Here is a 14,151-nt window from a genome sequence, read left to right as displayed (position 1 = left end):
ACTCTGAGGAATATTCAACTAAAGACTTCAATATATCTATTGAACAAGTCAATTGTAATTAATATTTACTGTTAGTCTTCATATATTCATATAGTCCACTTGAAAGATGTGAATGCTAAATACAGCGTGGGGGTTTTTTCCATTTAAAGTATATTGTTGCAAATAGATATTTGGCATTTTGAAAAATCCTAGTTTACCTGGCCCCAAAGTAGTGTGCCCATGCCCAGGAAAATGGACCACAGCCACTGTTCAATTGAGAGTTCTGAGCAACTGAAAGGCTTTCCACCAAACTGCACAATAATTATCTGTGGAGAAAAACATAATTAAACATGTATCAGTGACCTGTTGCTAGAAAATTCCCTAATGCTTTAAGATCACAACAGACAGCTCTGCAAGAGAACACAAGATTTCCCATCTCATTAAGCATATTCTTTTATTGTCTTAGCAGTTTGAGCAAGTTTCCAAACCTATGCCATATTCTTCCATTTTTCAGTATTTCAAGACCTACCCATTCATTCTTCAAATGTCACACTTATGAAAACTAGCTGACTCCTCAATTTTGCTTGATTTTTTTTTTCCCCTTCATTTCACAATTACAGTGTGCATTTGATGCTACAAATGTACAGCGATTACTTTTGCTATGAACACCCCTCTTGGAACTAAGTCCAAGAGCCAGAAATTCGTATTAATAGAATTCGTAGATCCATATGACATGAAATATCTCAGAAGTAATTCTACAGGATATTACTATGTACCACATCACTGTTAAATATCAGACTTTAAATCACCACATGTAGTAAATCTTGGGTGAAGGGGGCAGAGAGCTCAAAAGCTAAATTAAATGAGCTCCTACTGCCTCAGCTATTGCAACAAGCTGTATGGGCCCTAATGAGCAAGGTATCCCTCTGCATAAGAATTATATGCATGGAAGTCTGCCCTGGAGAATCAACAATTCAAAGCAGCAGGGCAGGCATGAAAAGGAGACAGTATTGACCATTAAGTAGGACACCTGACAGCTGAAAAAGCAAAGAGTATCTTCTGTTTTAACTCCAAATTAAACACTGAGATAAATCAGGAGTGGGAAGGCGTTCAGACTGCCAAATTTATAAAGAGAACAAACACAGTGGCAGTCAGGAGTAATTTCTAAATGTTTGGCTTGGTTGCACAACAGTCAATCTGCTTATTCGTAACCCAAAAAATAAGAACAGTTTCTGAAGAAGTGTCATCTATAAAAATCTAAACCTGAGAGAGTAAGTTCCCTGACTTAATGTGAAGCAGCAGTGCATACATTTCCAATGCCTGAACTGATATAACTTCCATCAACTTCATGAATTATCAAGTCTAAGGAGAAGCTTAATATGTAGGCTATTTGTCCTAAATAACTTAATTCAAAATGAAAATGGGTTCTGAAATTAAGTAGTATACTGATTTGTTTGTTATTTCTTCTGACTAATGAAAGTGAAAGCTATTTAGAGGGTGAAAATAGTTCTTGTAACTATTTACTGTAGATTGTTTTAAATTGGTGTTTCTCAACACCAGCATGTGAACCCAATCAACTGAAGATCATTTAATTTCCTTTGTTGACATGTACTGAGTTAACTAACTGGCTTTGATGAGTTCCCCTATGTGCTGGAACAGAAGATCCCTAGACATCAGGTTTTTTTCACTTAAAATAGCACCTCTACAATATATACCAGTAGGCATCACTGGTTCCTGCACCAGAAAGGTAAAAACTGATACTCAGATTTCTAAAGCTTATTCACGTCCTAATCTCATTAAGAAAATAAAAAGTTGTTTTTCTATAATTGTTTAAATGGACTCTCATTCAGATACACCAGTAGATATTATAAGAAAGATTTAGGGGCAAGGGGTGAATGAACAGATGACACACAACTTCTTCATCTTTTGCCAAGAGATTAGAATACTAAAATAAAACTGAAGAAGCTGAAAATTCGAAAGGTTATACAACATTCCAGTATTGCCAACTTCAGAGAGGTTTGAAAAACGCCATCAAGCTGCACTTACAACTTAATTATTGTGTGCTTGACCCTGGAGGTTTTCCACGTTGCAGAAATTAGATCTCTGGCACTAGCTGATTGGCATTTCCAAGGTAAGCAAGTACACAGTGCACTAAATGCATTTTCCCCCCACTGTCCAAGACTCTGCTTACCTGCACAACAAACGTCCCCAGCACAATGGAACAGAAGATAGCATTGTTAAAGATTCCTTCAAAAACATTTCTTTCACCGTGAATCTTTCGGGCATTAATTTCATTAAAAAGCTGCATCATCACAAATGTATTAAATACTATAGTATAATGCTCTGAAGGAGGAGCATGCAGAGGTGCATTTCTTCCACTATCGATGTCAAAAATTTTCTCACCTGTATATAAAAGGCATTTATGAACATCTTGATTAGTGTCTTTACATATACACTACAGCAAAAAAAATAGTTTTAAAGAAACATTTCTCTACAACATTCAGCATAACTTTGTAATGCCTCAGTATTCTTACCAGCAAACAGGAGTGTGAAGACCACTACAAGTTGGTAGAATGCATGACCCAAAATGTTCTTCATCATTGTACGAGAAATCAAAGGTTTGTTTCTACCATAAGGCTTCCGCAGCAGAAGAGCTTCAGTGGGTGGCTCTGTTGCCAGGGCAAGAGAAGCTAATGTGTCCATTATGAGATTTACCCACAGCATCTGCACGGCTTTAAGTGGAGAATCCTATAAAAATAGATACATAAACCCTCCAATAGAAGTGCAGAAATTGCAGCTATTAAAGGCATCTATCATACAATATCGGCATGTTCTGAATAGCATTATGATCCTTGGACTACTGTTTAAGTGAGAGTTTGAACTCAAGAATTAATCAATCATGACTCTTTCAACCTTTATTAACTGAAACAATTCCCCACTGGTACATACTTGTGTTATGCATGCTCCTGTGAAAGCAACAATTACTGCTACTACATTGACAGTAAGTTGGAACTGAAGAAATTTGGAGATGCTGTCATAGACATTTCGTCCCCACATAACTGCTTTAACAATACTGGTGAAGTTGTCATCTGTAAGGATAATATCAGAAGCTTCTTTAGCTACGTCTGTTCCAGCAATACCCTGAAAGAAAAAGAAAAACATTATGAAATATAACAGGATGCACTGACATTTTATGACAAAAGCTATTATGTCCTTGGTCAGCATTCACTTGGATGCCCAACTTCTGAAGGACTCCTTTAACGTAAGCATATAAAGGCCTATTGAAACAAGTTCTACTTGAAAGTCTTGGAAAAATGAAAATAAAGTAATGCTCTCCTTAAAATAAAGACCTTAATATAAATTTGAGGGTTGACAGTAAAGACACATTAAGTTCTCCCAAAGAAATGTTACTGAACCCTGTTCAAGCTGAAGGCCACCAGATGGTGCAGTGCTACAGTTCAATCTCTACCCTAATTATTTTGTTGTATGGATTCCAGCAGCAGGCAACACGTGTGTTTGCAACACAGTAGGATCATAAACATTACCAAAAGCCTTTTGCAGAAGGACATTAGCATTGAACACTAGACTATGCAATGTCATTGCATATGCATTGCAAAGTAACATGACATTCTTAAATTTTAAGCACTTCTAGTCTCCTACAGTACCTACACAGCTGTGTTCTGTGTAATGATGCCTAAAGACACATATTTCAAAAAATCTTAATTTTTCTTTTGGCATTCCAAATCCACTAACTCAGTAGCAAATTTAATGATCCCTACTCTTGATACATTATTTTGTCAAGGAAATGAGTCACCTGCACAGCTATGTGTTCACCTTAAAAGGTACCTTTAAATATCATATGGTATATTTAAGTGCTGTTTAGGCAACCAGTTAGAGAAGATAGTTCCTCACTCTGATGAACACATGCAGCAACTGCAGGAAACATTCAAAATAGATAAACAAATCTGCCCCTGACAGTGGGAACTACAGCAGCTATACAAAGATACTTGTTACAAGACTGTTACAGACTAGAGAACATTTCATATGTAGCTGTCAAATTTTTAAGTTATGTTTTTGAAAAAAGTTCCTTGAGAATGATGTGAAATATCTTTCCCATTTTTTCTCTCAGGAGTAGAATCTGAGTCTGTCCTTCTTTTTCTGCATGTGGTATAGGAGAGTGTGGTCTTCATTTTTTCTTTCCTTTCAACTGCTTTAAGACTACAGTGAGCTGCCATGACCAAAGTGTACCTCTTACATTTAACATTGAGGAGGGATCCTGTGGCAAAAGGAAGCTTGAGGAATCTGTCTTACTCTGTGTCTTGAAAGAAAGATGAAACCCACATACTTAAAGCATGTGTCTATACAATATAGGCACTTAAAAGCCAAGACACTGCTTGGCAGCCACATGAAAGGGTAGCTGAGAAAGCCATGTAATCTAACAAATCATCCAGACAAGTGCATACACTATCATAAAATGCTGTTGCTTCAATTGTACTTCAGATGTACAAGATTTGGCCTCCAAAGCCATTCTGAACATCAACATCTGGCAGTCTCTTTCATTATGGTCTTCCTGCTCATGAAACAAGGTTCTTTAATCTGAAGTGATTTGATAAGTCATTGATAAAATACTGAGGATGTAAAAAAAAAATCCTACCATAGCAAATCCAACATCCGCCTTCTTCAAAGCTGGACCATCATTGGTACCATCACCAGTTACTGCTACAACTTGCCTCTGGTCAAAGACAGTGCTGTCAATTATACCTAAAATAAAACAGCATACAAGTGTTATAGTTCTAAATTAGCAACACAGAAAAGACTTAGCCTGAAAGAGAAACCCAGTTTTTGTCATTATCAGTCATAAAACAAAAAAACAAACAAACACACACAACAGTCACCAAAACCAGTTCTCATTTGCTCCACCTCTCAAGCAGAAAAGAAAAAAGTCAGTTGGAAACAACTTCACAGGCATTTCCCATTGTTCAGTCCTATTTTTTTTTTCCTAGAAGCACAGGGAAAAATAATCCAACTTTACTTAGAAGCTCAGAGAATTTTTACCTACCTTTTACTAGAGTGTGTTTGTCAGTGGGAGAAGATCTTGCAAGAACACGAAGTTTTGGCCAAATTTTATCTATTCGCTCTTGCTCAATCTGCAGAAAGAGCATTGGTTATATTTTCACAGGTAGGAAACTTAAGAGTATCTGTTGTTCTACTTGATGAGAGAGTCAGCATGCTTACCTCTCCTTTTTCATTGCGTATTCTCCTGTTAAAGTCTTTGCCCTCTAAACACAGGAAGTCTTCACCAGGATTCAGAATACCACATTTCAGTGCAATAGCACGAGCAGTGTTGATGTTATCACCAGTGACCATACGTACAGTTATGCCTGCACGTTGACACTTTTTTATTGCATCAGGTACCTGTAAGCAAGGAAAAACCCCACAGGCTTAGAGACTGTGCATTAGATAAATAAATCTAGACTTGTGAGTAAAAGGAATGTTTATGGCTCAGTAAAAGGATAACTTATTTTAAAATGAAGACTTCAGTTATAGAACATTTAAAAAAATTAAGTAGTATACCACAATTGTTTTCCTAAAAACTACACAAGTTGCAATTCTGGCAAGGGGCTTTGTGCCACTGCTATATCTGTTCCCCTCTCCCCTCCCTCCTGCAACTTTTCAAATACTACAGTATTCAAAATACCACAAAAATCCTCATGACATATTAGGCTGCACTGAGTACTGCCATTTTAGTTATGATTATGTGAAATAAACTACAGCTTATATGCCACTACTTCATCAGTAACTTTTACTGCGAAGTGACAATAGTGCAGATCAGCCCCAACTTTCACGTGCACGTGGCATAAAAGCTTTCACTATTGAAAAACCTTACACCTCAACCACAAGCCATACTGCCTGCCCTCAGTTCTCAGGTGACAAGCTCACCTCTCTCCATCATTTCCCATGAGAAACTGGTAACAAGCACAATGGCTAATCTTTTCCAAACCAAAAGTCCTAATACTCCAAGTGGTAAAAAAATAACAAGTTGTTTCATTTACTGAGATCCTGCACAGTAAGTACCTTAAGTTATTAGTTTGTACAGAGCTTCAGTAACACAGCATAAGTGACATTAAGCAGTTTTAATCTGCTTTTATAGCTCCATTAACTTTCTCTTTAAGAAATTAGATTTTCATTTATTAACTATGCTTAAGGCATACAATAGCAGTTCAGTTCCTTGTACTCTGCATGATGAAAAACATGAATCCCGTGTAACAGAATCACTGCAGTTTAGCTGGTGACCCTACCTCAGGTCTCACAGGATCTTCAATCCCAACCACAGCAATGCATGTCAGACCAGTAACGATATCATTTTCATTGTCCCACTCTGGCTCAGGCTCCCCTGCTGGGAAGTCTCTGAATGCCAGGCAGATGGTTCTGAGACCTTCAGAGGCCATGGGCTCAATTACAGTTTTCACAATGTCATCGCGGTCCCTAGGTCTAAATACCTTTGGTTCTCCATTAGCACTCAGTATTTTGAAGCACCTGGAAAGAAAGGTTTAAAGAGTTATCAAATTTTAACCAGAAGTTCCACTCACTCTTCATCTTATCAGTCAAGTCCAGTAAGTTTCTATAAGCTGTGTTTTTGCTAGACCCTAACACACGGGCACAAAAATCCAGTAGTGGTATCTCTCTAAGGCAATCTTCTCCAAATGCACTTTCTTCAGTTGCAAAACATACTTTCTGTAGAAAGTTCAACTGAGCCAGTCATCCTAGGATTAAAGTAATGCCCGACGAATTTCACAGACAAACATCAGTTACCTCCCAGCAGTATCCATTTCTCCATTGTATGTAAACAGACTGGTGTCTGCACTGGTTGAGGAAATCCAGTTTCACGCTCAGCAAAATAATCCCACCTTGTTAACAGCAATACAGTCTCAGAAGTAAACACACTTTCAGAACACTCATGAGGTGGTTGAACAGTTGCAAGCATTAAATTTACAGCATTATAAGCAAACTTAGGTACTGCTACCCTTAAGAACAAAAAAGTTTGCAGCCTTTCCCCTTCTCCCCCAGTCTAAGTGCAAAGAATTCAGAGACCATCTGGTATGTGAGCCAATGTGAAATATTAAAAGCAAATATTGAAACTTATTTAAATGTTTGTATAGGAGACTGGATTCACCACCATGCACTCTAACATTTCAATACTTGCTCTCCTAATTATGTTTCTTCATGCCAAAGATGCCATTGCTTTCATGGACAGCATAGATACTTTAAGAATATTGATGCCATGAATATAACATTACTAATGATTTGAATAAGAAATTAAATCTTGCTTGTGTGCTCTTTACAAAGTTTTGCCATAAATTAACACTATTATCCATTAGTTTTACAAATTAGTACTACTACAGCACTGGGAAAAAAAATTGAATTCAATACTTTCATTAAATATCAAATTCAGACCTTGTAGACCAGCAAAGATGACAAGCATTACAGTTAAGTGTACAGTCCAAAGATTTAGGGAATTCCCTAAAAGTTTCCACCTCATACAGAAAATTAAAATGAAGCAGTCTCTTAGAGCTTCAAAATTCATATCATAACTGAAAGTCTATGTGAATTTTCTGATTTTACTTATCAGTTCAAATGTCAGCAATCATTAAGGATATCTAGTGTTAGCTGTAATCATAAGGCTGGTGACAAATTCAAACATTTCAATATGACTAAATACATATAAATACATTCCATGCAAAACCACACTGGAACTCACTTCAAATATTTGACTTAGTGATAAGGAAAGAAAAAAAATGCTCTACATGCAAAAGCTTCTGCATTTCTTCTACATTTACTAGTGACTCAGTTGTGCCTTATAAATGTTCATGTTTAAGTTTCGGTATTCAAGTCTAGTTACATATGTTAAAACAGAGAAAGAGCAGCATAACTGACAAACCAGATTACAGGTACTGCATAGGAAGCAGATTATGATGGCTAAATCTTTGTCCAATCCAGTGCATACTCTGAAGTAGTTTTCTATTTGAACACTATTCCTATAATATCCAAATCAGTCTAGGTTTTGTTGTTCTTTGCCAAATGCTCTTATTATCTATTTTGTTATTTCAGTTACTAAGTCAAGTGGACCACGTGAATCTGGGATGACTGAGTTCTACCAACTTCTACACTTCAGTTGTCCAATATTATAAGTTACAAAATACTTCAGAAGGTGGAAGTAATGTGAATATAGGCACATCTATTCATTTTGTTCTCAGCAAAAAGCTGAGGAGAAGGAAGAGCTCTATATTTTTTCTTTAGTATATTAGTACCTTCCTAGGTAATGATTTGGGGAGCTATTAACAAGCAAAAAAGTAAATTTAACTGATGAATATAGTCTATGTGTTATTTAGACTAGAAACACTTTGACATCAGAACCAAAACAGGCCTGGCTGCCAATTGCTGTTCCTAGAGAACATGATACATACACGTGTGACATCTCTCCTCACCTAGTTAGGAGCTACCACAGCTGACTTCACACCTATAAAGGTTTGTCCCAGTGGTACCTAATCGCTCACTAAGTCTAATCTCATGCTAATAAATCCTTTCTAGGTGGGCAGATGGATAAGGAAGCAATTGCTTTGTCACATTAAAACCCCTCAAGTTGTTTAAACATTCAAGTTCAACCTCCTGTTACAATGATCAACAGCAAGTTGTATAGTCTAAGCAATAATATGCTAAAAGTAATCACTTTTCAAAGGCACAAGCTCTTCCTGGAATTTAGGCATACCAACTATTGGGACTTTACTATAAGGCAGGTGAGCATTTTGATCAACCACACCTAAAAGTAAAATAGTGTAACTAAAGCATGACCACCATCTCTTTCTCTTTTCTTTTGTTTTGAGGGGTAGGGCTGGGGTGTTTGAAGTAAAGTAATGAACGTGCTAATGGCCCATCTTACTGCAGAAAGTCAAACAACAGGAGAACAGGAGGAGACAGGCTGTGAAGCTGTAGTCACAAGGGTACAGGAATGCTGCCCTTATCTGTGACTGGAGAGACAAGTATTCCACGGACTATGTTGTTTAGCATGTCAGTCTCTCCACCTATCACAACATAAAGCAAAAATTAAGTGCTGAATCACAGTAATAGTTGTTCTTACTTTTTAAGAACTATCTCAGAGGCACCTTTACTGAATATCCGGAAACTGCCATCAGAGTTTTTCAACACGGTACTCATCGATTTTCTAACAGAATTGAAGGTATACACTTTGTACAAATCCTCTTCTGGTATCTCATTTCTTACATCCTGATAATCACGTTTTAAATCCAAGAGCAATCCCAGCAAGGCACATTCAGTTTTATTTCCAACATGACGTGGTAGGCCACCTTCCTTTTCAGGAGGCTGCAAGAACAAGAACCACCACTGATTAGGTTAACTTATAAACCACTGAAGCACAGCACTTAGAACACAAGGAAGGACAAGCTTAGTTCTGGGATGGGGAGGTTTTCTTTTTCAGTAATTACTTAATAAATTCCTATGAGTCATAATCTAAAGTCATATGCTGCTTTTTAAAAGTAACTTCTGTACCTATTTAGGATCTTTCAATTCTTCAGAAATCACCAATTAAGTTTGTATCAATCCCAGCATGACCTTTCTAAAGGACATTTTCCATTACTTTAAATATTTATCTGATCAATTGAGTGTAGACCCTGAACAATTGTTTTGGATTTTAAAAGTACAGATAAGTTCACATATACTGACTTCAGCAAGCTAAATGGAATTATTTCTGCTACATTAAAGTATTCTCCCCTGTAATAATTCTTCAATGACTTAGACTATGACCACATCACCTGTTAGCCTTCTTCTGAACAAACTAAGTCTTTAAGCTTCTTAAGTCTCACTACAAGTTCTGTTTTCCAGGCCATGGCCTATTTAACTGGAAAGAGTTCAGAAACAAGTTTCCAATCCTTTAATACCAGAAAAAGTTTCTTATCTCAGCAATGCGGGTTCTGCACATGCTAGTCCTATAAGTAAAGAAGTATTTATCTCAAAATATTTGAGTTTGTATATGCATAACACGACAGCATTTTTGAAGCAAAACATGGAGAAGCACTTACTGCATCTGACACATCTCAGGTGGCTAGAGCTGAACTACATTAATCATAAGTCAGTGGTCCATTTTCATTGTTCAGAGCTGCAAGATTTTGGATTTGGCTACACTGAATACTCACACTTTGAAAACATTCACTTTAATGTGCAGTTTAAGACATCTAGTTCTGGGTGCCCTAGTATGAGAGGTATCAACATCCAGGAGTAAGTGCATCCATGGCACACAAAGATAATAGAGATAATACATATATGAGGATGAGCTGAAAGGGTGTTCAGTCAGGACAAGACAACACTCAGGGAGAGAAACTTTTTGGTGTGCATTGAATGCCTGAATAAGGCACATGGCTGGAACAATGCTAAGGACTGTCTAGCCAGACCTTCCTAGTGATGCCCAGCGAAAGAACAGGCAATGGATACAAACCGAAGATTTTTAAACTCCATTTCAAGATAAGGAAACACTTTTTACTCTAAGGGTGATAAAATACTTGATCAGGCTGCCCAAAAGGTTGCAACGTCTCCATCCTTTGAGATTGTTAAACCCTGAGTGAGTGCCCTGAGCAGTGTGCTCTAGCTGACTTCACTTTGATCAGGAGGAGCAGATCAGAGGCTCTCTCAAGAGGTCCCTTTCAGCCCTCTGTGATTCTGCAAAGCAGCCTAACTCTACCACAGTGGATGTAATTCAGTTAACATTGTAGTAATAAGGGACTAGGTCAGTTTACAAATAGCTACCTTGTTCTTGGTATAGAAAGAGCTTTAGAAAACACTGTGAAACTACTCATGTGCTGTAACTCATTATAGAATTTCCATCTTGTTTTAGAGAAATCAGTGCTGTCAAACTTTATGTGCTGCCTCAAGTACTGCTATTGTGGAAATTCTTGCAGACATACCATTTTTATTGGTCGATAAGTAGCTTTTGAACTGAGTTTTCACTGCTATTTGTGTACAAAGCATCCATAGGGGAGACTTCTGCAAAATCTTGAAATGCATTTACTAAATTTTACTTATTATTTTACTGCCTGAAGAATGTAAAGTATACAACATGTTGGAATAACTACAGTAAGGAAGCTATGTTTAGAGTTTTAGAAAATAATGCATATAAAATGTTAAAATAATCCACTATGTAAAATGTGTAACAGTCAATTAGTCTTTAATTTCAAAACATTTTGCAAGTTTCAAATAAGATTTTGGCAAATATATTACACTTCTAAAGCTTACGAACTTATACAGCAGTATCTGGAATAAAAATCCATCAAAATCCTTACCTGCAGTTACATTTTTTCATTATATTTTATGTAGTAATGTACGACTCTTAAATATTAATTGCTTAATATTTATTTTCAAGTAGTGCTCAAATCCAGGCAAGACACTCTTCAAGTGGCGTAAACAGCCCCACTTATAAAAACAAACAACTGTGAACTTGAAAGGAAATTATCTTAAGATGTTATCTTTGAATTATCAGTTCTAACTGAAATAAGCTATTTTTTCCATTAAATTTCAAATGAATGGTTGAGCAGTTTACAGCAGGTACAGAATACCCTACCCTGTATTGTGCCACACATTTACACTGAAACCGCTGCTGGCCATCAGACAATTCGCATCTTTTGAGGAAATTACTCAGTTATCTTGATTGGAATTAAGAAATCCACTTACCAGTATTTTGGAAGTATAAGCACAATTAACAGAAATTCCTGTCACAAGATAAGCCATAGTTTTCTCTGGAATAGCTTCTGGTTCTGGAATTTTTTTATAATGTTTTTCATTGATGTAGGCTTGGACCACTGTCATTCTGTTCATAGTCAATGTTCCCGTTTTATCTGAGCAAATGGCTGTGGCATTGCCCATAGTTTCACATGCATCCAGATGTCTCACCAAGTTATTATCTTTCATCATTTTCTAAGGAAATAAAAGCAGTTAACAGCAATCCACGACCATTACTTGACTTCAGAAATTCTCATTTATGGGATCCAGCCTTACACAGCACTTTCAGAAAACACTCAGACATTAAGTCATCTGGCATATTTCAGAGGAAGAACTTGCAGCTGCCTCTTTCTGTATAGATTTCCCCAAGTCCATTATGTCACAGTAAACTTCATTTTTAACAAGGTACATAAATACAATCTTAATCTCCTGTACCTGCATGTCACACTAACTATTGATACTACTCACATTGTTGGGAGAAAACAGTTTATAACAATATTTAGAAATTGAGAAGAGGTAAAGTTTGACCTTTACCAGATACAACAATTAAAAAATGTTTCTGCTTACAAGAAAAGTCTAATGCAGCTTATTTGATCTATCTGAAGATCAGATAATTTGTATTTCAAAGATCCTGGATTCAGACTTACAATCAAAGTGGGAACCTAATGTTTCAACTAAAATAGTGAGGGCTACATGAGTTTCATAGATTAAATATCACTTTAAATTCTTTCCTTAACAGCCTTTAAGGCTTTTCACCTCTAAGCAGATGAATTTCAAATTATACAATAAGGCCACTACTATTAAGTGCTGCAAGTTATGAATTTAGAACACAGCCTAAGCACCCATCATCTTTACAATTCGATTTTAGATAAATAATCAGTCTCAGCATGCTGATGCAGTAAGAAAATTAAGAACACAAAGAGATTAAGTTAAAAAACATGCTGTATAGTAAGCAGAAAACAAAATGCTTTACACTATTTAGTCTTCAAAAAAAAAAAATCAATCAAGAAACTTTCAGAGCAATTGTTTAACACATCAGCTAGGTAGAAGTTCACATTTACAGAAAACTCTAAGACATCTGTTTATGATAAGCAAATGCTACAATACTACATACTGAATCCATTTATCTTTAGCTGGTGACAACAGGCTGGCAATGCTTACTGGTCTTGTCAGTGTGTATTCATTCAGAGATGAAGAAAAGTATTGCAGGAGAATTCTCATGCAGTTCAGAAAACAAGAAAAGCCTCTTCCCAGTCTAACATATGTATATATACATATTTAACAGCTGATGAATATGCCCACCTACCTTAAAAAAAAATCTATTTGCCCTCTACCTACTTACCTTAACAGAGTAAGCCAGAGATATAGTGACTGCAAGTGGAAGACCTTCTGGTACTGCCACCACCAAGACTGTAACTCCAATAATGAAGAACTTCACAAAATATTGAATATAAATTGGGGTACATTCAGCAAGCCAAGGTCTCTTCTGAACCCAGAAGGTATCAATTACAAAATATAACACAAGGATAATGACTGTGATTGCAGACATCAACAAACCTTGTTAAAAAGAGAATAAAGAGTTTTAAGAAATTATCTCACATATTTGGCAATACAGACTGTAGATACATGCAAATACTTCTGCCCTTATACAAGCTGGATTAGAACTAAGGTTTCAAACAGGCAAGTCAAAACGTGGAGGCAGTTCTCAGAGGTGTTCCCGCTTCCAATGCAAGTATTTCCTCATGCATTTCACCTACAAGTACCTAGAAATCTTTTTTTCTCCAATTTAATTGAAAAGCATGGAGCTAATTAGTAACAGGACAGACCAATATGTAAAGTCAATTGACTAAGCAGAACAAGAAGTGAAAAAATTCAGGAGGCCTTCACCAATTTTTTGCTGACTGATTCAGTAGAGTGCTTCAGTGCAGTCTCAAAGCAGGAGGACAGGCAAATCCATGCATGAAGTAGATGAGTATTAAGGCTGTGTGGGGAACTACAATGGGTCAAAAGGTACATAAAGGAACACAACACCTCTTGGAAGATATGAAAAAAAATCTTTGATGAGGACAGTAGTTTACAGTACACATATATTGGAATTTGTTTATCTCACTAAAAAATTAATATCACCATCCACAACTGCAGAGTGCTACAGCTAAAAGTTTCATTGCTCCATTTCAAGCTGTAAGTGTCTAATGACCCAGATGCTAAAGTCAGCCCTTCTTGAGCCATGAGCTGGGCTAGAAGTCTTGAAATTCCTTCGAGCCTAAACCTTTCAACAATTCTACATGGAATATCCTGAAATATTTGAATTAAACCACTATAGACTAGAAAACATAGCCTAAATTTTATACTGAACGTCACTGTTGTTTTAGCCTACTTTCAAGCAGA

At 36.6% G+C, this 14,151-nt stretch overlaps 1 protein-coding gene across 8 annotated transcripts in view; it reads right to left on the bottom strand.

The window, feature by feature from the left end:
• The window catches only part of ATP2B1 (ATPase plasma membrane Ca2+ transporting 1), a 60,295-nt gene that overhangs the window by 9,331 nt on the left and 36,813 nt on the right, over positions 1 to 14,151 (bottom strand). For all 8 annotated transcript variants that reach the window (XM_063154919.1, XM_063154917.1, XM_063154916.1 and 5 more), the window contains exons 9-19: positions 13,106 to 13,320; positions 11,716 to 11,958; positions 9,116 to 9,357; positions 6,279 to 6,516; positions 5,215 to 5,394; positions 5,039 to 5,126; positions 4,634 to 4,740; positions 2,929 to 3,120; positions 2,514 to 2,727; positions 2,171 to 2,382; positions 198 to 305 (exon numbers count right to left, since the gene is read on the bottom strand). In XM_063154919.1, coding sequence (XP_063010989.1) covers positions 198 to 305; positions 2,171 to 2,382; positions 2,514 to 2,727; positions 2,929 to 3,120; positions 4,634 to 4,740; positions 5,039 to 5,126; positions 5,215 to 5,394; positions 6,279 to 6,516; positions 9,116 to 9,357; positions 11,716 to 11,958; positions 13,106 to 13,320 — 2,039 coding nt within the window. The remainder of the gene's footprint in view (positions 1 to 197; positions 306 to 2,170; positions 2,383 to 2,513; positions 2,728 to 2,928; positions 3,121 to 4,633; positions 4,741 to 5,038; positions 5,127 to 5,214; positions 5,395 to 6,278; positions 6,517 to 9,115; positions 9,358 to 11,715; positions 11,959 to 13,105; positions 13,321 to 14,151) is intronic.

The sequence above is a fragment of the Melospiza melodia genome, chromosome 4 (assembly GCF_035770615.1).
Source record: "Melospiza melodia melodia isolate bMelMel2 chromosome 4, bMelMel2.pri, whole genome shotgun sequence".
NCBI classification, from domain to species: Eukaryota; Metazoa; Chordata; class Aves; order Passeriformes; family Passerellidae; genus Melospiza; species Melospiza melodia.
Note: the sequence above shows the minus strand (reverse complement) of the source record. Positions and strands in the feature narration are given on the sequence as shown.